Here is a 16,126-nt window from a genome sequence, read left to right as displayed (position 1 = left end):
TATTAGCACCTTGGTGACTAAAAAGCAGTATCAATTTTTTTTTTTTTTTTTTTTTTTTTTTGAGATGGAATCTCACTCTGTCACCAGGCTGGAGTGCAGTGGTGCAATCTCAGCTCACTGCAACCTCTGCCTCCTGGGTTCAAGTGATTTTCCTGCTTCGACCTCCCGAGTAGCTGGGATTATAAGTATATTCCACCATGTCCAGCAACTTTTTGTATTTTTAGTAGAGATGGAGTTCCACCATGTTAGCCAGGATGGTCTCGATCTCTTGACCTTGTGATCTGCCCGCTTCAGCTTCCCAAAATGCTGGGATTACAGGCATAAACTACCATGCCTGGCAGTATCAATTTTTTTAAGCCTTTAGAAATATTCAGTAAAGGAATCTAAGTTGTAAGAACACATTGTTTTTACATTTTAGGATTCAGTAAAGCTATTTTTACCAAGAGGAAGAGAAAAAGTTTGTTTTTCCTGAGTTGATGCTCACATTAAAAAAAAATACTGATTACTGCCTTGAAGGGTTTATGCACGAAGCTGGAATTAGTGTTAGGGAAAAGCAAGCTGGCATGCGGAAGAGCTAAGAACTAGAGGCTGACTTCACAGTGAAATCATAGTCATCATATGCTCAAGAAAGTAAGCAGAACAATAAAGAAAAATAAAAATGCCTCTGAAGGTCAGAGGAGGAGAATCTCTAGAGCCTAGTCCCTTTATGGTTTGTTTGTATGTTTTAATCTCTGTCAGGAGTCAGCAAATCATGGTGCCTGGCCCAATCCTGCCCACCACCTGTGCATGTAAATAAAGTTTCATTGGAACACAGCTAAACTCATTTATTTACATGCTATCTATGGTTGTTTTCTGACTACAAGGGCAGAGTTCGGTAGTTGCAACAAAGACCTGTGACTTGGAAAGCTTAAAATATTTACCATCTGGCCCTTTGCAGAAAAAGCTTGCCAACTCTTCATCTATGGGTTTCTGTGCCAAAAGAGAGCAAATACCACATCTAGAACTGGAAGATCTGAGTTCAAGCCCCACAGCCACCACTTATAGCCATGTGGCCTTTAGTGAGCCACTTAATCCTTCAGAGCCTGGTTCCACATCTGCAAAAGGAGTAATAATATGAAAATGTTTTTTATGAGTATTAAATTTAATAACTGAGGAATCAGCTGTTACTTAGTAGGCATGCAGTACAGATTTGAGTTTGTTTACACTCCAGATGGCTCTCTAGGATAATATCTCCACTGGTTTGGGCAATTAGCCACAGTGGGTGCTTAGGTCTTAAGTTTTATTTTATTTTTACCCTTTTTTAGGCACATGGCACAACCTTTGAAATGCAGATATTTAGAATACTTATATACCCATAAGTGGTCACTGAACTATTAAGCTCTGTAAATATTTTTCTGTATTTGTATACCAACACTATTTACTCTAATTAAATTGTAGTGATAAACAGCTTTGGGTACAACTACCTTTTAAGAACTTTTCCACTCAGGCTGGGCGCGGTGGCTCACACCTGTAATCCCAGCACTTTGGGAGGCCGAGGCGGGTGGATCACGAGGTCAAGAGATCGAGACCATCCTGGTCAACATGGTGAAACCCCGTCTCTACTAAAACTACAAAAAATTAGCTGGGCATGGTGGCGCGTGCCTGTAATCCCAGCTACTCAGGAGGCTGAGGCAGGAGAATTGCCTGAACTCAGAAGGCGGAGGTTGCAGTGAGCCGAGATCGCGCCATTGCACTCCAGCCTGGGTAACAAGAGCGAAACTCCGTCTCAAAAAAAAAAAAAAAAAAAAAAAAAAAAAGAACTTTTCCAAATAAATGAGTGGGAAAAAAGCACAAATTTGAATTCATAAATACAAGTATGTATTTGTACATACTTAAATACATTAAATAGTTAATATATGTAAACACATTTAGAAAATCAAAGCCCCATAAAAGTCACCATCTAGGGGTAAATGTCATATTGCTAAATGTTCTGTAATAGTTTGAGAGATCAAACTATTTAACTGTATGTGTGTATATGCTTTAATATTGTTCTATAAGGCTGGGTGCAGTGACTTGCTCCTATAATCCCAGCACTTTGGGAGGCTGAGGCAGGTAGATCACTTGAGGTTAGGAGTTTGAGACCAGCCTGGCCAACATGGTGAAAACCCATCTCTACTAAAAATACAAAAAAATAGCTGGGCGTGGTGGCACATACTTGTAATCCCAGCTGTTTGGGAGGCCAAGCAGGGAGGATCACTTGAACCTGGGAGGCAGAGGTTGCAGTGAGCCAAGATCGTACCACTGCACTCCAGCCTGAGTGACAGAGCAAGACTCTGTCTCAAAAAAAAAAATCGTTCTATAAAAAGTTGAAACCTGTGTACTCGTTCTCTGGTTGTCATGTACTTGACTTTTAGTGTCGACACATTCTTTTCTCTTTAATTTTTATAACTTTCAGCCCTTTGCTTCCTGAAGATCAATTTCAAATCTGGTGTTACTCTTGAAATTGATCATTTAAAGAATCATTTAACTTCGATCCTTACAGTTCATGTTCTATAATTAGTAACTTCCTGCAAATAGTTTCTGCCTTTTGGAATATCACAAAAACTGGCAGCTGTGAGGATGAGTAAAAAATCTTACTGACATATAGGCTACCAAATAATCCTTCCTTTAATATTAAATTAGAACCTTCTAGGAGTTTCAGGGTATGGGAGCTGGAAGGAGATAATTTCCATACAAATGGAAAGGTTATTTAGAGGTCTGTGTCTTGTGGAATTGCGGAGAACTTAAATTAATTACAAAGTAAAACTAAAAGATGATTTAAAAATAAAACCTGTGTTGGTAACATTATTGACTCAGGCTTAGGAACTAAGCAAGGATTATGACTTTATTGAGGTGGCCATCCGCAGCCTCCGCCTCCCCACGCTTGCCCTTTTGTGGTTGTGGATATCGGGCAGCACCTTGCTGGCGGCCCGTCTGTTGCTCCTACGCATGCTGTGTTCTATTAACCATCTCCAGCTTGCCCTTTGGCTCCCTCTTCAATCTTTCTGGCCATTGTACGCGGCCCCCTTGACTTCTGTGCTCAAACAACTCTGCCTGGCCTCTGTTACCTGGGTATGGGAGAGCTGGCTAGCAAATCATTCCATGGATTTAACAAACCCAGGTCTGCAGTTACCTAAGCTAGTCAGCCCCAGCCTGCAGAAGACACCATGACAGAACCTAGTGACACCAGTGCCTTTCTCACCAGCCCGATGCCCTTGGTGAGCAGTGCGTCTGAGCCCTCCCATGGCACAGAATCCTCCGGTGAGTCTTCTGACTCGTTGGACGCCGTTCTGCCCGCCCACTGCTGTCGGCGTGGTTCGGCCACTTCACTCTGTGCCCGGTGGCACTCGTTCCAGGTCTCACCCTAGCAGCAAGTTTGCCCCATCTCCTGGGGGCCTTGCCAGAGTGTTAAGTCTGTGTCCTGCGGAAGTGCCTGAAGTTGATGAATTCTTACTCATCCAGTTTTTTATTCCGGGAGTCTTGGTCAGGCACTGTCATCCAGTCTCAGGGGTACTCCCCTAGCTCCTCGTTCAGGAGCCAATTCCTACCTAATTCCTTTTGCTATTAAATTTATCACTAGAATTTGATTAGAGTAAATTGTGTTGGTACAAATACAGAATAATATTTACAGAGCTTATTCCAGTTGCTACCTAATTCCTTTTTGCTATTTTAGTGTATAGTCTTTTTCTTTCCTTATTACACCCAGTGCTTCCTCAGCCAGGTTATGCTGGGATTTAACACTCCATTATCAGCTGGAGCAGCCCATGGGAAGTGTGGCCGTGGCTCAAATACGATGGCTGGGATCATCACTCAATTACATTTCCTGCAATTCAAAGCCTATAGATTTAAGAGGTGCATTTCATTGGGAGGCTGAGGTGAGAGGATTGCTTGAGCCCAGGAGTGAGACACAATCTTGGGTCACTGCTCTCCAGTCTGGGTGACAGAGCTGGATCTCAACTCTTTTTTTTTTTTTTTTTTTTTTTTGAGATGGAGTCTTGCTCTGTCGCCCAGGCTGGCGCGATCTCAGCTCACTGCAACCTCCACCTCCCAGGTTCAAGCAGTTCTCCTGCCTCAGCCTCCTGAGTAGCTGGGAATACAGGTGTTTGCCACCACGCCTCACCAATTTTTGTATTTTTAGTATATAAGTGTGAGCCACTGCATCCGGCCCAGCTCTCAACAGGAACAAAGGAAGGAAGGGAGGGAGGGAGGAAGGAAGGAAGGAAGGAAATTGAATTTTCATGGCTGCCATAGTTGTCAAATGGAAGAGCTATAATGTGAACCAGGTGTCCAATGGACAAATATGACCAAAAGGAGTTGGCTGCTCTCTCTCCTCCTAAGCTCACTAGTGCCTGCCTCTAGCTTTCAGGATTACATCAAAGCATAAAACTACTTAGGAATGAAATGAAGGTCCTCATCAGATCCAAGGAGTGGGGGAAGATTGAGCAGAAACTTGACCAGCACATGGTAAAGATAGGCCAGTGGTGGATAAGAATAGGCCAGGCTTATCCTGGAATTCTGTTCTTGGGTAAAAAGAGGATGCCATGGCAGGGAGACCGTGGCACTGATAGTCCTCAGCACAGCTGTCCCTTTAGACAACTGCCGTCAATATGTGATGGTGACCTCGACATCTGTGCGTAGCCATCATTCCCGGATCTTGGTGGTATTCCTGGGAGTCACTATTTTCCTTCTGGGTTGGACTTCTTTATATGCCAGGTTTTCTTCTTTCTAGTTCCTCTAGCCTTTTAACACATTCTTAACAGCTCTTGGAAAAAGAGTGCCCTGGAGGTAAAATTTTTGAGATTTGTATGTTTGAAAGTGATTATGCTAGCCTTTGGCTAGACATAGAGTTCTACAGTCAATGGATTTTTCTTCATTAAATGGACTTGGATTTTTGGGGTCTTCACTCCGGGTTCTGAAGGCACTCCTCGTCTTCATGTTCCTGCTAATGCTGTTGAGATAGTGCAAGTCCATTCTGATTCCCAATCCTTTGTATGTCACCCTCAATTTTTTTTTTCCTGAGACCCTGGACAGTCTTTTTTCCTCAGTATTTGAAATTTCACAGTGATTTACCTAGGTGTGAACACATATCTTATGTGTTAGGTACCTGGTGGGCCTTTTCAAACTGGTAACTTGTATCTTTTGGTTCCAGGAAATTTTCTTGTGATTATTTTGTTTTCTTTTTTCTCTCTTTTGGAACTCCTATTATTCGTTTTTGTGTTTCTGGACTAGTCTTCAATATTCTTTTTTGTTTATTTATTTTATTTTTAGTAGAGACAGACAGGGTTTTTACCACGTTGGCCAGGCTGGTCTCGAACTCCTGACCTCAAGTGGTCCGCCTGCTTTAGCTTTCCAAAATGCTAGGATTACAGGTGTGAGCCACTGCGCCCAGCCTAATGTTCTTAGTTTTCATTTATTTTTCATCTCCATCTTTTTGTTCTCTCTGGTGGATTTCTTGAACCTTCTCTTTCAGTATTTTTATTGAGTTCTTGTTTCATATCTTTGAAGATAATAGTGGTAGTTTATTTGAAGTTTTTTTCTCTTTGCCTAATGTATTTTCTCCAAGTTGCTGTCTGTGTGTGTTCTGGTCTTTGTTTTTGTTAGCAGCTCTCCTCCGTGTCTGATAAACCTTGGCTGTCAGTCCACAACAGACACATGCATGGAACTTGGCAACTTGAAACTTAATCACTGGGTAATCTGGGAATCACCAACATCAGAATTTTGGGGATTTTCTCTTGTGCAGCCTTGATTCTTTGGAATTGTCTTCAATTTTCTGCTTAGAGGCAAAAAGCATCTTGCTGCCAGTTCAGACACCTTCTGTTTTACACTCTTTAGAAGGTGAATCTCTAAACTCCTGCTGGGATGGAGGGAGGCACTCAGTGGGAAAAACTGAGAGGGGACTTATAGCTTTTCAGATATGTTTTACCCCAGTTCTCCTAATTTTCGTTCCTGCTCCCTCGTGCTCATTTCCAGAAGTGACTAACGCTTTCTGAGGATTCTTTACCCACTGCTGTGTTGGGTTCAGTTTTCTAGATCTACTAGATTACTGCTACTCATCCGTCTGCTTCACAGCTTCCAACATAAGCCATATTCTAGTAGTAATTAGACTTCTTGTCCTTCACCTTCTGCCCTAATACTTAATATAGTTTAGCACAATTATTAGATCTCTAATAAGAGTAAGTTCTATAAATGCTGGTACCAGAATGTGTGGAGATTCAGGCTTGCAGAGCACTGCAGAGCTAGATCTGACTCATGTGCACAAAAACTCCAAGTTTATGGTAAGTCAAAGTAATTTAAAATGATTGTGAGCTGGTATTCACTCACTCAACAAATCATTAGTGAGCATTTTCCATATGTCAGGAACCAAGGACACCTGGGAAAGAAAACCAGAAAAAAAATCCCCATGCCAATTTGGGTCGGGATAATTTAAAACATTTTAACAATGTGAACAGCAAAATTTTCAACACATTTCTTTCTTTTTTCTTTTCTTTTCTTTTTTTTTTTTGAGACAAGATCTTGCTCTGTTGCTCAGGCTGGAGTGCAGTGGTACAATCATGGCTCACCGCAGCCTCCACCTCCTGGGCTCAGTCCTCCCACCTCAGCCTCCTAAGTAACTGGGACTACAGGCGTGCGCCACCACATCTAGCTAATTTTTTTTTTTTTTTTTTTAATAGAGATGGGTTTTCACCGTGTTGTCCAGGCTGGTGTCAAACTCCTAAGCTCAAGCATTCCGCCTGCGTCTTCCCACCAAATACTGGGATTACAGGCGTGAGCTACTGCACCCGGCCCAATACATGCATTTAAAAATATTTGAGATGGTATTCAGTCCCTACTCATTTAGCTAAGTGAGGAAACCCACAAATAAATATTAAGAGGTTTTTTTTTTTAATACCTGTGATCAGTGTTTAATGTCAAATTTATAGTGTTGAGACAACTGTGATGTCAAAGTGTGATCGATACTCTCTAGTAACCAGTTAAAATAATGTAATGACACTACTGAATCATTTCCTGCACCATTCATCTTGGATGGAAAGTATCAAACCACACCAGGCATTCCACGTGTCCCAGAGGTCCCAGGTCTTCATCTCTCATCATTCTTAATTGGTTAAGTATCATTGAATTTTTTTTTCTTTGAAACTTCACAATTGGCTTTTGAGTTACTAGAACAAGATCTACGTAATCTACATCCTGGTGAAGTGGGAATTTCTAGCCACTTGTACCTGAACTACATCATTTTGGCTCTAGAGGAGCCCTGGGATTTTATATCATTTGTAATTTGACTGTATCAAGTTTCTCAGAGAATGAGAAAGGGTGGGAGTCATTATTTTCTTGTTTTGAAATAGTTGGTGATATGAAATGTTTTATCTGCTATTGTTCCTACACATCCTGGCACTGGGAGACAGGGGAGAATGGAATCGATCTGCTCTAATCTTTTTAATGTTAGATGCTGGAATTTAGTTATAGAGCTGATGGCACTTTGCCTATTAGTAATGGCTACTGTCCAGCCATACCTTCTGAGTAGAGTTAGGTAAATTTGGGGGAATGAGGAGAATATGTTGTAAAAAGCGTATACTGAGAGTATTGCTTATTTGTAATTGGTAGAAAAACATTAAATGATGCTAAAGCAGGATGATCAGTAGCAGGAAAACATGACTCAGGGAAATCTGCAAAAGTGTTTTCTTCCTCTAATACATAAATAAAATGTGTTTTCACGTAGAGCACAATCAGTCATGGTAATAGGCTAGTAAGTACGGTTTTATTCCAGGTTTCTTATTGTATAAGTAATATCCAGATTACAGAAAATTTTAAATAAATAGGAAATCCTTTCCAACAGCGCCATCACTTTAATAATTGTTAATATTTTGTACACTTCCTTACATATTATTTTTCTGTGTAGGTTTTTAACTGGACTGTAATTTTTTGTTGTTAGCTTATTCTTTTTTTTTTTTTTAGAGACTGGGCCTTATTCTGTTACCCAGCTGGAGTACTATGGCACGATCATAGCTCACTGCAGCCTTGAATCCTGGACTAAAGTGATCCTCCCATCTCAGCCTTCCAAATAGCTGAGACCACAGGTAGATGCCACCACTCCCAGCTAATTTTTTTTTCTTTTGTAGAGACAGGGCTTTGAAATGTTGCCCAGGCTGGTCTTGAACTCCTGGCCTCAAGCGATCTTCTCATCTCGGCCTCCCAAGTACAGGGATTACAGATGTGAGCATATGAGCCACCATGCCTGGCAGAACTATAATCTTACAGTACAATTCAGTAGGTAAAATTCTGAATCTTGCTTTTTTCCACCTAATTATATCACAAATTATATCTCTATGTTATTGCAGAGTTTTCATTATAAAAATGCACGCTAATTAAATTGCACAAGAAAAAAGGAAGAGAATGCTTTCTCTTGTATGCATCACTCAGACACAGCCAGAATATTTCACCTTTTTCACTCAGTGTTACAGCAAAATGATTTTTCCCTTCTGTTTGCTAGTTTTTAGGAACCAACATTTTAAGAAAGAAATGCTGTTATGTGAATGAAACCTAAGGATATTACACTGAGCAAAATAAATTACAGTTGACCCTGAACAACATGGGGGTTCAAAGCACTGACCCCCATGCAGTTGAAAATCCAAGTATAATTTTGCCTCCCCCAAAACTTAAACTAATAACCTACCATTGACTGGAAGCCTTATTAATAACATACACAATCAATTAACAAAGATTTTGTGTGTTATATGTATTATTTACTGAATTCTTACAATAAAGTAAGCCATAGTACATAGTAAAGAAAATATTATTAAGAAAATCATAAGGAAGAGAAAATATGTTTACTGTCCAAAAGTGGAAGTGAATCATCATAAAGGTCTCGTCCTCACTGTCTTCACGTAGAGTAGGCTGGGGAGGCGGAGGAAGAGGAGGGATTAGTCTTGTTGTCTCAGGGTAACAGGTGGAATAAAATCCATGGATAAGTGGATCTGTGATTTCAAATCCATGTTTGAGGGTCACCTGTAGTTATAAATATTAATGCACAAATACTGTATATTTCCACTTGTGAGGTATCCAAAATGGTCCAGCTCCGAGAAGCAGAGAGCACAGTGGCAGTGGCCGGGGAGTGTGGGGAGGGAAAAGGGAGCTGCTGTTCAGTGAGTACAGCGTTTCAGTTTTGCAAGAGAAAAAGTTCTAGAGATCTGTTACACGACAATGCACATGTAGTTAACACTGCTGTACTGTACACTTAAAAGTGGTTAAGATGGGCTGGGCATGGCAGTGCACCCCATAGTTTCAGCTACTTGGGAGGCTGAGGCTGGAGGATTGCTTGAGGCGAGGAGTTCGAGACTGGCCTGAGCAACATTGTGAGACCCTGTCTCCACATAAAAAAACTTAAAAATTAGCCGGGCATGGTGGTTTGTGCCTATAGTCCCAGCTACTTGGGAGGCTGAGGTGGGAGGATCCCTTTTGCCCAGGAGTTTAAGGCTGCAGTGAGCTACCATGGCACCACCGTACTCCAGCCTGGGCAACAGAGCAAAACCCTGTCTCTAAAAAATAAAAAAAATAAGCCAGTGAAGTATACAGAAGGTTATATATAGGTTATATGCAAATAGTGTGCCATTTTATATAAGGAAGTTAAGCATTTGCAGATTTTCATATCTATGAGGAGTCTAGGGACCAATCCGTCATGGATACAGAGTGACAAGTCTACTAATATCATTAATATTTTCCATGCCAGCATTCTACTATGGTAAGAGTTGAATTGCTTCCTAATATTTAATTATATGGCAATAACCATATTAATAAATAGAAACAATATTCAATTGAATAAATATCCCATATCACATATCTATTCATCTATCAGTAAAGGTTGCTAACAATTTTTAATATTGTGGATACCGTATGATCAACATTATTTGAATAAAGTATAGGCCGTTTTCAAGTTTCAGAGGGCCTTGTGAAGCAAGCTAAGGCAGTGATGGGTTACTGAAGGATTTTGGATGAGAATAACATGATGAGATTTGCATTTTATTTTAGTTCATATTTGTTTTTCTTGAATGAGATTGTACTTTGGACAAACCAGTCTGATGGCAGTAAGAAGCTAGGTTGGAGTAATTTGCAGTGATCCTTTCCAGGGGTCATAGCCGACAGCTTGGAGCCCTGTGCATTTGGGCAATGTTTTCCTAAATGCTTTTATCTGTCCCTTTTATTCAGTAAAACTTAATTGCCATGTTTCTGTTATGCTGTGGTCAGAATGTATGTGTCCCTCCAAAATTCATATGTTGGAACTTAAATCCCAAGGAGATAGTGTTAAGGCTCCCAGTGGAGCCTTTGGGGGACGATTAAGTCTCGAGGGTAGGCCCCTCATGAATGGGATTAGCAATGTTATAAAGGGCTGGAGGGAATTAGCGAGGCCCCTTTTTGCCCCTCCGTCCCTTCCGCCATGTTAGGTCACAGCTTTCATCCGCTCTGGAGGCCGCAGCATTCAAGGCACCATCTTGGAAGCAGAGACCAGTCCTTCACCAGACACCAAGCCTGCTGGTACCCTGATCTGGGACTTCCCAGCCTTCAAACTGCGAGCAATACATGTGTGCTGTTTGTACATTACCCAGTCTAAGGTATTTCGTCATAGCGGCACAATTGGACTAAGGCAGAAATTGGTCTTTGTGGGACTTGCTATAACAAATGCCCGAAAATGTAGAAGTGGCTTTGGAACTGGATAACGGGTAGAGGCTGGAGGACTCTGAGATGTATGATAGAAAAGCCTGAACTGCTGTGAACAGAGCACAAGAGGTGATTCTGGTGAGGGCTCAGAGAAGAGGTCTGTAGAGAGCGCCTACATCTTCTTAGAGGTGTTCTAATAGACAAGAACAGGAAGTTGGTAGAAATACGGATGGTAAGGGCAATTCTGATGAGGTTTCGGACAGAAATGAGGGACGAGGTACTGGAACCTGGAGGAAGGCCATCCTTGCTATAACAGCATGCTTGCTGTAATCCCAAATTGCTGGGATTACAGGTGTGAGCCACTGAGCCCAGCCTAGAATAAATAATTTTTCTAAAGTAAGTGGCTTTCAAGTTTTTTATTTGTAAAGACAACATTTTTAGTAAATGCCAATTAATTTTTGTGATCTTATTCTATTCAAAGGAGAGAAATATTTTCTAAATTGTATTCATGTTTTGGTTTTGAAATATAGTTTATGTCGAAATTTGTATATATACTATTTAGAGCCTAATGTGAACTATCTCGTAGTTTATATATTTTTTTACTACAAATAGTTAAAACAGATTCGAATGCGTTATCTCATTTGGTGACCTGGAACTAGTTGAAAGCACTAGTAGGTGCTTTATAAACCATCTTAACTACTGACATTATCTTGTTTTTTTGTGAAGCATGAAATAGTTCAGTTTATTGACTGATTGTTATGTCACTGGGGAGAAATGAATTTTCACGGTGTGTTTTCTTGTGCCTATTTAGTGGGTTCAGCATTAAAATAAATAATGCTGTTATGAGAAAAGAGATGGCCTGATGATTTCTCTATGGAAATGGAAGAACTCCAGGCCGTGATCCCATCAAAACACCTGACTGACTCTGACGCCCTCAAATAGGCACTTGACCTCTCTGTGACTGTGTTTCCTCAAATCCAAAACGGATTGAGAAAATTAACTTATCCAAAGTAGAGTGAGAAGCACAGTATTTGCCACATGCTTTGAGACTGAGATAAATGTTGGTATTATTTGAAAGTCCCACAGTATTTGTTGAGCTGGCTCCACGTGGGGGAGAGGAAGCAGGGACCGCAGAGTGCCGGGAGGCACCGTGTGAGCCTCATCCGGTCCCCTTTGTGTGGCAGTGAAGGCTGTATCTTTTCTTCAGGTCCCTACTCCACCTTAATTCTCTGGAGGAGGAGAAGCCAGGCGTGTGAGGCCGTGGTTTTCCGGTGGACATCTGCTGACACACTATTAAGATGAATTCCCTGCGAATGGTGCAGGAGTCTTCCGGCAGAGGTTTTTCCTTTACATTCACAAATGCTACCTGGGTTACTGTTAAATTACTATTCCTCGTTGGCCTTTCTCTTAGAAGAAACAAACTAGATTTAACTTACTTTGCCTGATTCATGTTTGCAGTAACAGGATGTATTTGTTTTGTGAGTTTCTTCTGTCTTTTGAAGAGGAGGGATGTGGAGTCCCGTGAATATTTTTTACTCTCGCTTTTTTCTTCAGTACGAAGAGGCCACGTGGGGAAACAGCAGCAGTGGAGGCGTGACTGCTAACCCGCATACCCTGTCCTCCATACGTGGGGCGAGGCACCAAGGGGTGAGGGAGGAAGGATGAAATGTGCCTAGCAGTTCCATACATTATCTGATTTAATTGCCACATTCCACGTGGCATTTTACAGATAGGTGGCAGAGCCGAACTTCTGTATACACAGGTGGGTCTACGTGGTGGGTCAGTGAGGATGTGCCTGAAATGTCAGCACCAGTGGTGGATTCTATTTGTTGTTGTTGTTGTTAAAACTAGAACATTTACTTCATGACTAATCGCTGAAAGTCTTACCATGCACTGGCTGCCGCAACAGCTGCCCTCTTGGGCTGAGGTGTTGTTCCTTCACAGAATCCATGCCTGAGTCTCCGGTATACAGTCTTGAGGTGCCTCATGTGACCAGTCCCGGGGGTATTTTGTCTTTCAGCCTCGGCACTCCAGCTGTACTTTCTCTTGCGTTTGGCGGGTTGGCCACACTTGCCACAGGTCCACTTCTGAAGGTGGTAGGCCTCAGAGCCACAGCGGCATGTCTTATTGCAACGCTCTCCAAATGATGACTTTCCCTTCGTCATCTCGTTTCTGTGGCCGAGACCAGCGGCCAGTGATTGATTGTTTTAGGAAATTGTGCATGTCATAGAACTGGAAGTGTGTACACATCTTCATCATCATAGACTCTCACAGCTCACAAAGCACCTTCATATCTCATGGAATCCTCACAGCCATCCTGGAGGTTACAGTTCCCCCTGCATTAGACATGGGGTGCTAAAGCTAGAGGGTGGATTTTAATAACATTCTTAACTATTCTTGGTCTAACATGGGGAGTATATTGTGATATTTTTCTATAAGGTAATGTCTTTTAAAATCATTTATCTATTTATTTACTTTTCATACCTAGTCCTGTAGATCATCCATTTTTAAAAAAAGACTCTGATACAGAAAGAAGTCAAGTGGATTTTCCCAACATAACTAACTTTGCACTAAGTGAAGAAAAGCAATGACTTTGTAGTCTTTTTAAACATGTCTGATGTAATTTACAGAATCTTTCTTGAATTCATTTAAGTATAATTGAGTTTTCTCCTGGAGAAATCTGGTCTGGATGGCACCATTTTTTCTGCATCAACTCTGTGAAGTACAGTGTTTGTTTGTTTTGGAGGCAGAATCTTGTTCTGTTGCCCAGGTTGGAATGCAGTGGGGTAATCTTGGCTCACTGCACCCTCCACCTCCTGGGTTCAAGCAATCCTCCTGCCTCAGCCTCCCCATTAGCTGGGACTACAGGTGTACACCATCATGCCCAGCTAATTTTTGTATTTTTAGTAGAAATGAGGTTTTGCCATGTTGGCCGAGCTGGTCTCAAACTCCTGACCTCAGGTCATCCACCCACCTTGGCTTCCCAAAGTGCTATGATTACAGGCGTGAAATACAGTTCTGAATTCTGAATATCTGCTAATCTCCAGCTGATAGGTATACAGCTTCTGCTTGATAGTGATTCAAAGTCTTTGGATAAAAATATGCCATTTATATTTAGAATATATGTTAGTTACAGTGTTTGCTGGAGCCACTTTAACAGTGCACCACACATAGTGGCTTAAACAGTAGAAACTTTTTGTCTCACAGTTCTAAAGGCTGAAAGTTTAAGATCAAGGTATCAGCATGATTAAACATCTGCCCTAGTCTTCTTGTTTTTCTTTTATGACATTGGAATACGCCATATTTGAAAAATGCGTTTTAGAAAAGCTAACGGAATCTAAATACAGTTTGGAGTTTAGTGACTATTAATGTATTAATATTGATTCATTAGTTATGACAAGTGTATTATAATGTAAGAGTTAATAATAGAGGAATTATATTACAAATGAAATTACAAATTATGTTACAAACCAATAGTAATCAAAACAGTGTGGTACTGGCATAAAAACAGTCATATAGACTGTTGGAACAGAATAGAAAGCCTATAAATGAAGCCATGCATAAATGGTCAGCTGATCCTCAACAAGAGTGCCAAGAATGCACGATGGGGAAAGGACAGTGTCTTCAATAAATGGTGATAGGAAAACTGTTACTTACATGGAGAAGAATGAAAGTGGATCCTTATCTCACACCATATACAAAAATCAACTCAAAATGGATTAACAATTTAAATGAGAGACTAGGAGAAAACATAGGGAAAATGCTCTTTGATATTGGTCTGGGCAATGATTTTTTGGATATGATACGAAAAGCACAGGCAACAAAAGAAAAAAATGAACAAGTGGGACTACATCCAACTGAAAAGTTCCTGCATGCAAAAGAAACAATCAGCAAAATGTAAAGGCAGCCTATGGAATGGGAGAAGATATTTGCAAACCATACATTTGATAAGGGGTTAACATTTCAATATATATAAGGAACTCAGACAACTCATTTGCAAAAACAAAAACGACCTAATTAAAAAATGGAGAAAAAGGAGCTGACATTTTTTTAAAGAAGATATAAGAATGTCCAACAGGTATATGAGCATCATTGTTCAACAAGGAAATGCAAACCAAAACCACAGTGGGATATCACCTCACACCTATTATAATGGCTGCTGTCAAAAAGATAAAAGTGTCAGTGGGAGTGTGGAAAAAGGAACCCTCATACCCTGTTGGTAGGAAGGTAAATCGGCACAGCGGCTATGGAAAATAGTATGCAGATTTCCCAAGAAACTAAAAGTAGAATTACCATTTCATCCAGCAATCCCACTTCTGGGTATGAGTCCCGGAAGAAATGAAATCCGACTCTCTGAGAGCTACTTGTATTGCCATGTTCATTGCAGTATCATTCACAGTAGCTGAGATGTGGAAACAACGTTGCCTGTAGACAAGTGAATGGATAAACAAAGGTGTGTGTATGCAATGGCATATTATTCAGCTTTAGAGAAGGAGATGATGCTATTTGCAACAACGTGGATGGACTTGGAGGACATTCGCTAAGTGAAATAAGCCAGACACAGAAAGACAAATACTGCATGATCTCTGTTATATGTAGAATTTTCAAAAGTCAAACTCATGGCAACAGAGAGTAGATGTGTAGCTAACCAGGGGCAGGGGTAGGGGAAATGGGAAAATGTTGGTCAAAGGGTACAAACTTTCAGTAATAAGAAAAACACTATCTGATGGACAGGGTGGTGACTATGGTCAATAATTATTCTATACTTGAAATTGGCTGAGTATATCTCAAGTAGTCTCACCACACATGCAAAAAAGGTAACTAGTGAGTTGATGGATATGTTAATTAGCCTGATTGTGGTAACCATTTCACAAGGTGTATGTGTATCAAAACATGTTGTACACCTTAAATATATGCAGTTTTTATTTGTCCATCATACCTCAATAAGGCTGGAAAAAAAATAGAGGAAACTGGGTGGCAGAGGTCTGTGGGAACTCTTTGTGTTATATTTGGAACTTTTCTTTATATTTAAAACTATTCTAAAATAAAGTTATTCAAATATAAACATCCTTTTAGGTTATAAAATAGTGTCTACATTAAACATTCCATGAATGCGGTACTTATAATTATTAAATAACTATATTGTTTTTAATGCCATTGTTTAAACATGTTTTTGTGCTCAAGAACAAATTAGATATGGCCTCTAGAGGACAGTGCTGGGTCATAGAAAGATTTTACAATTTCTGCCCAAGTTGAAGACAGTCACAATCATTTTTCTTCTTATTTTCTAACCACAAAGACTGTTTATTCATTATCCCTCTTAAAAAAACAACAATAACAAAGAACACTTGTGACTCATCTGCTGTTCTGACTGGTTGGCTGTTTTAACTTTTTTGTGTGTAATTTTGGCTCCACAAGGATCTATTAGGCAAGAAGGATGCTTACGTCCCTCAGGGTTTGT

At 40.5% G+C, this 16,126-nt stretch overlaps 1 protein-coding gene, 1 long non-coding RNA gene and 1 pseudogene across 7 annotated transcripts in view; 1 reads left to right on the top strand and 2 right to left on the bottom strand.

Moving 5' to 3' along the window:
* The window catches only part of EFCAB2 (EF-hand calcium binding domain 2), a 139,249-nt gene that overhangs the window by 83,911 nt on the left and 39,212 nt on the right, over positions 1-16,126 (top strand). For 3 of the 6 annotated variants that reach the window (XR_004257899.1, XM_032242196.1, XM_032242198.1), the window contains one exon: positions 4,915-5,007. The exons of the other annotated variants lie outside the window; for them this stretch is intronic. Coding sequence is in view for 2 of the 3 variants with exons in the window: in XM_032242196.1 (XP_032098087.1) it covers positions 4,915-5,007 (93 nt within the window). In the remaining variant the exon portion in view is untranslated. The remainder of the gene's footprint in view (positions 1-4,914; positions 5,008-16,126) is intronic. 6 annotated transcript variants of the gene reach the window in all.
* Positions 1,138-15,124, bottom strand: LOC116525979. Its single transcript, XR_004257901.1, has 3 exons — positions 14,323-15,124; positions 2,146-2,149; positions 1,138-1,148 (listed from the first exon to the last, which is right to left on the bottom strand). It is a non-coding gene; the product is annotated as an uncharacterized LOC116525979 (long non-coding RNA).
* Positions 12,507-12,830, bottom strand: LOC116525978 (annotated as a pseudogene).

The sequence above is a fragment of the Sapajus apella genome, unplaced genomic scaffold, assembly GCF_009761245.1.
Source record: "Sapajus apella isolate SASKATOON/1434 unplaced genomic scaffold, GSC_monkey_1.0 scaffold49, whole genome shotgun sequence".
In the NCBI taxonomy this organism is placed as follows: domain Eukaryota; kingdom Metazoa; phylum Chordata; class Mammalia; order Primates; family Cebidae; genus Sapajus; species Sapajus apella.
The sequence above is the reverse complement of the archived record's forward strand: the minus strand, read 5'-3'. Positions and strand labels throughout refer to the sequence as shown.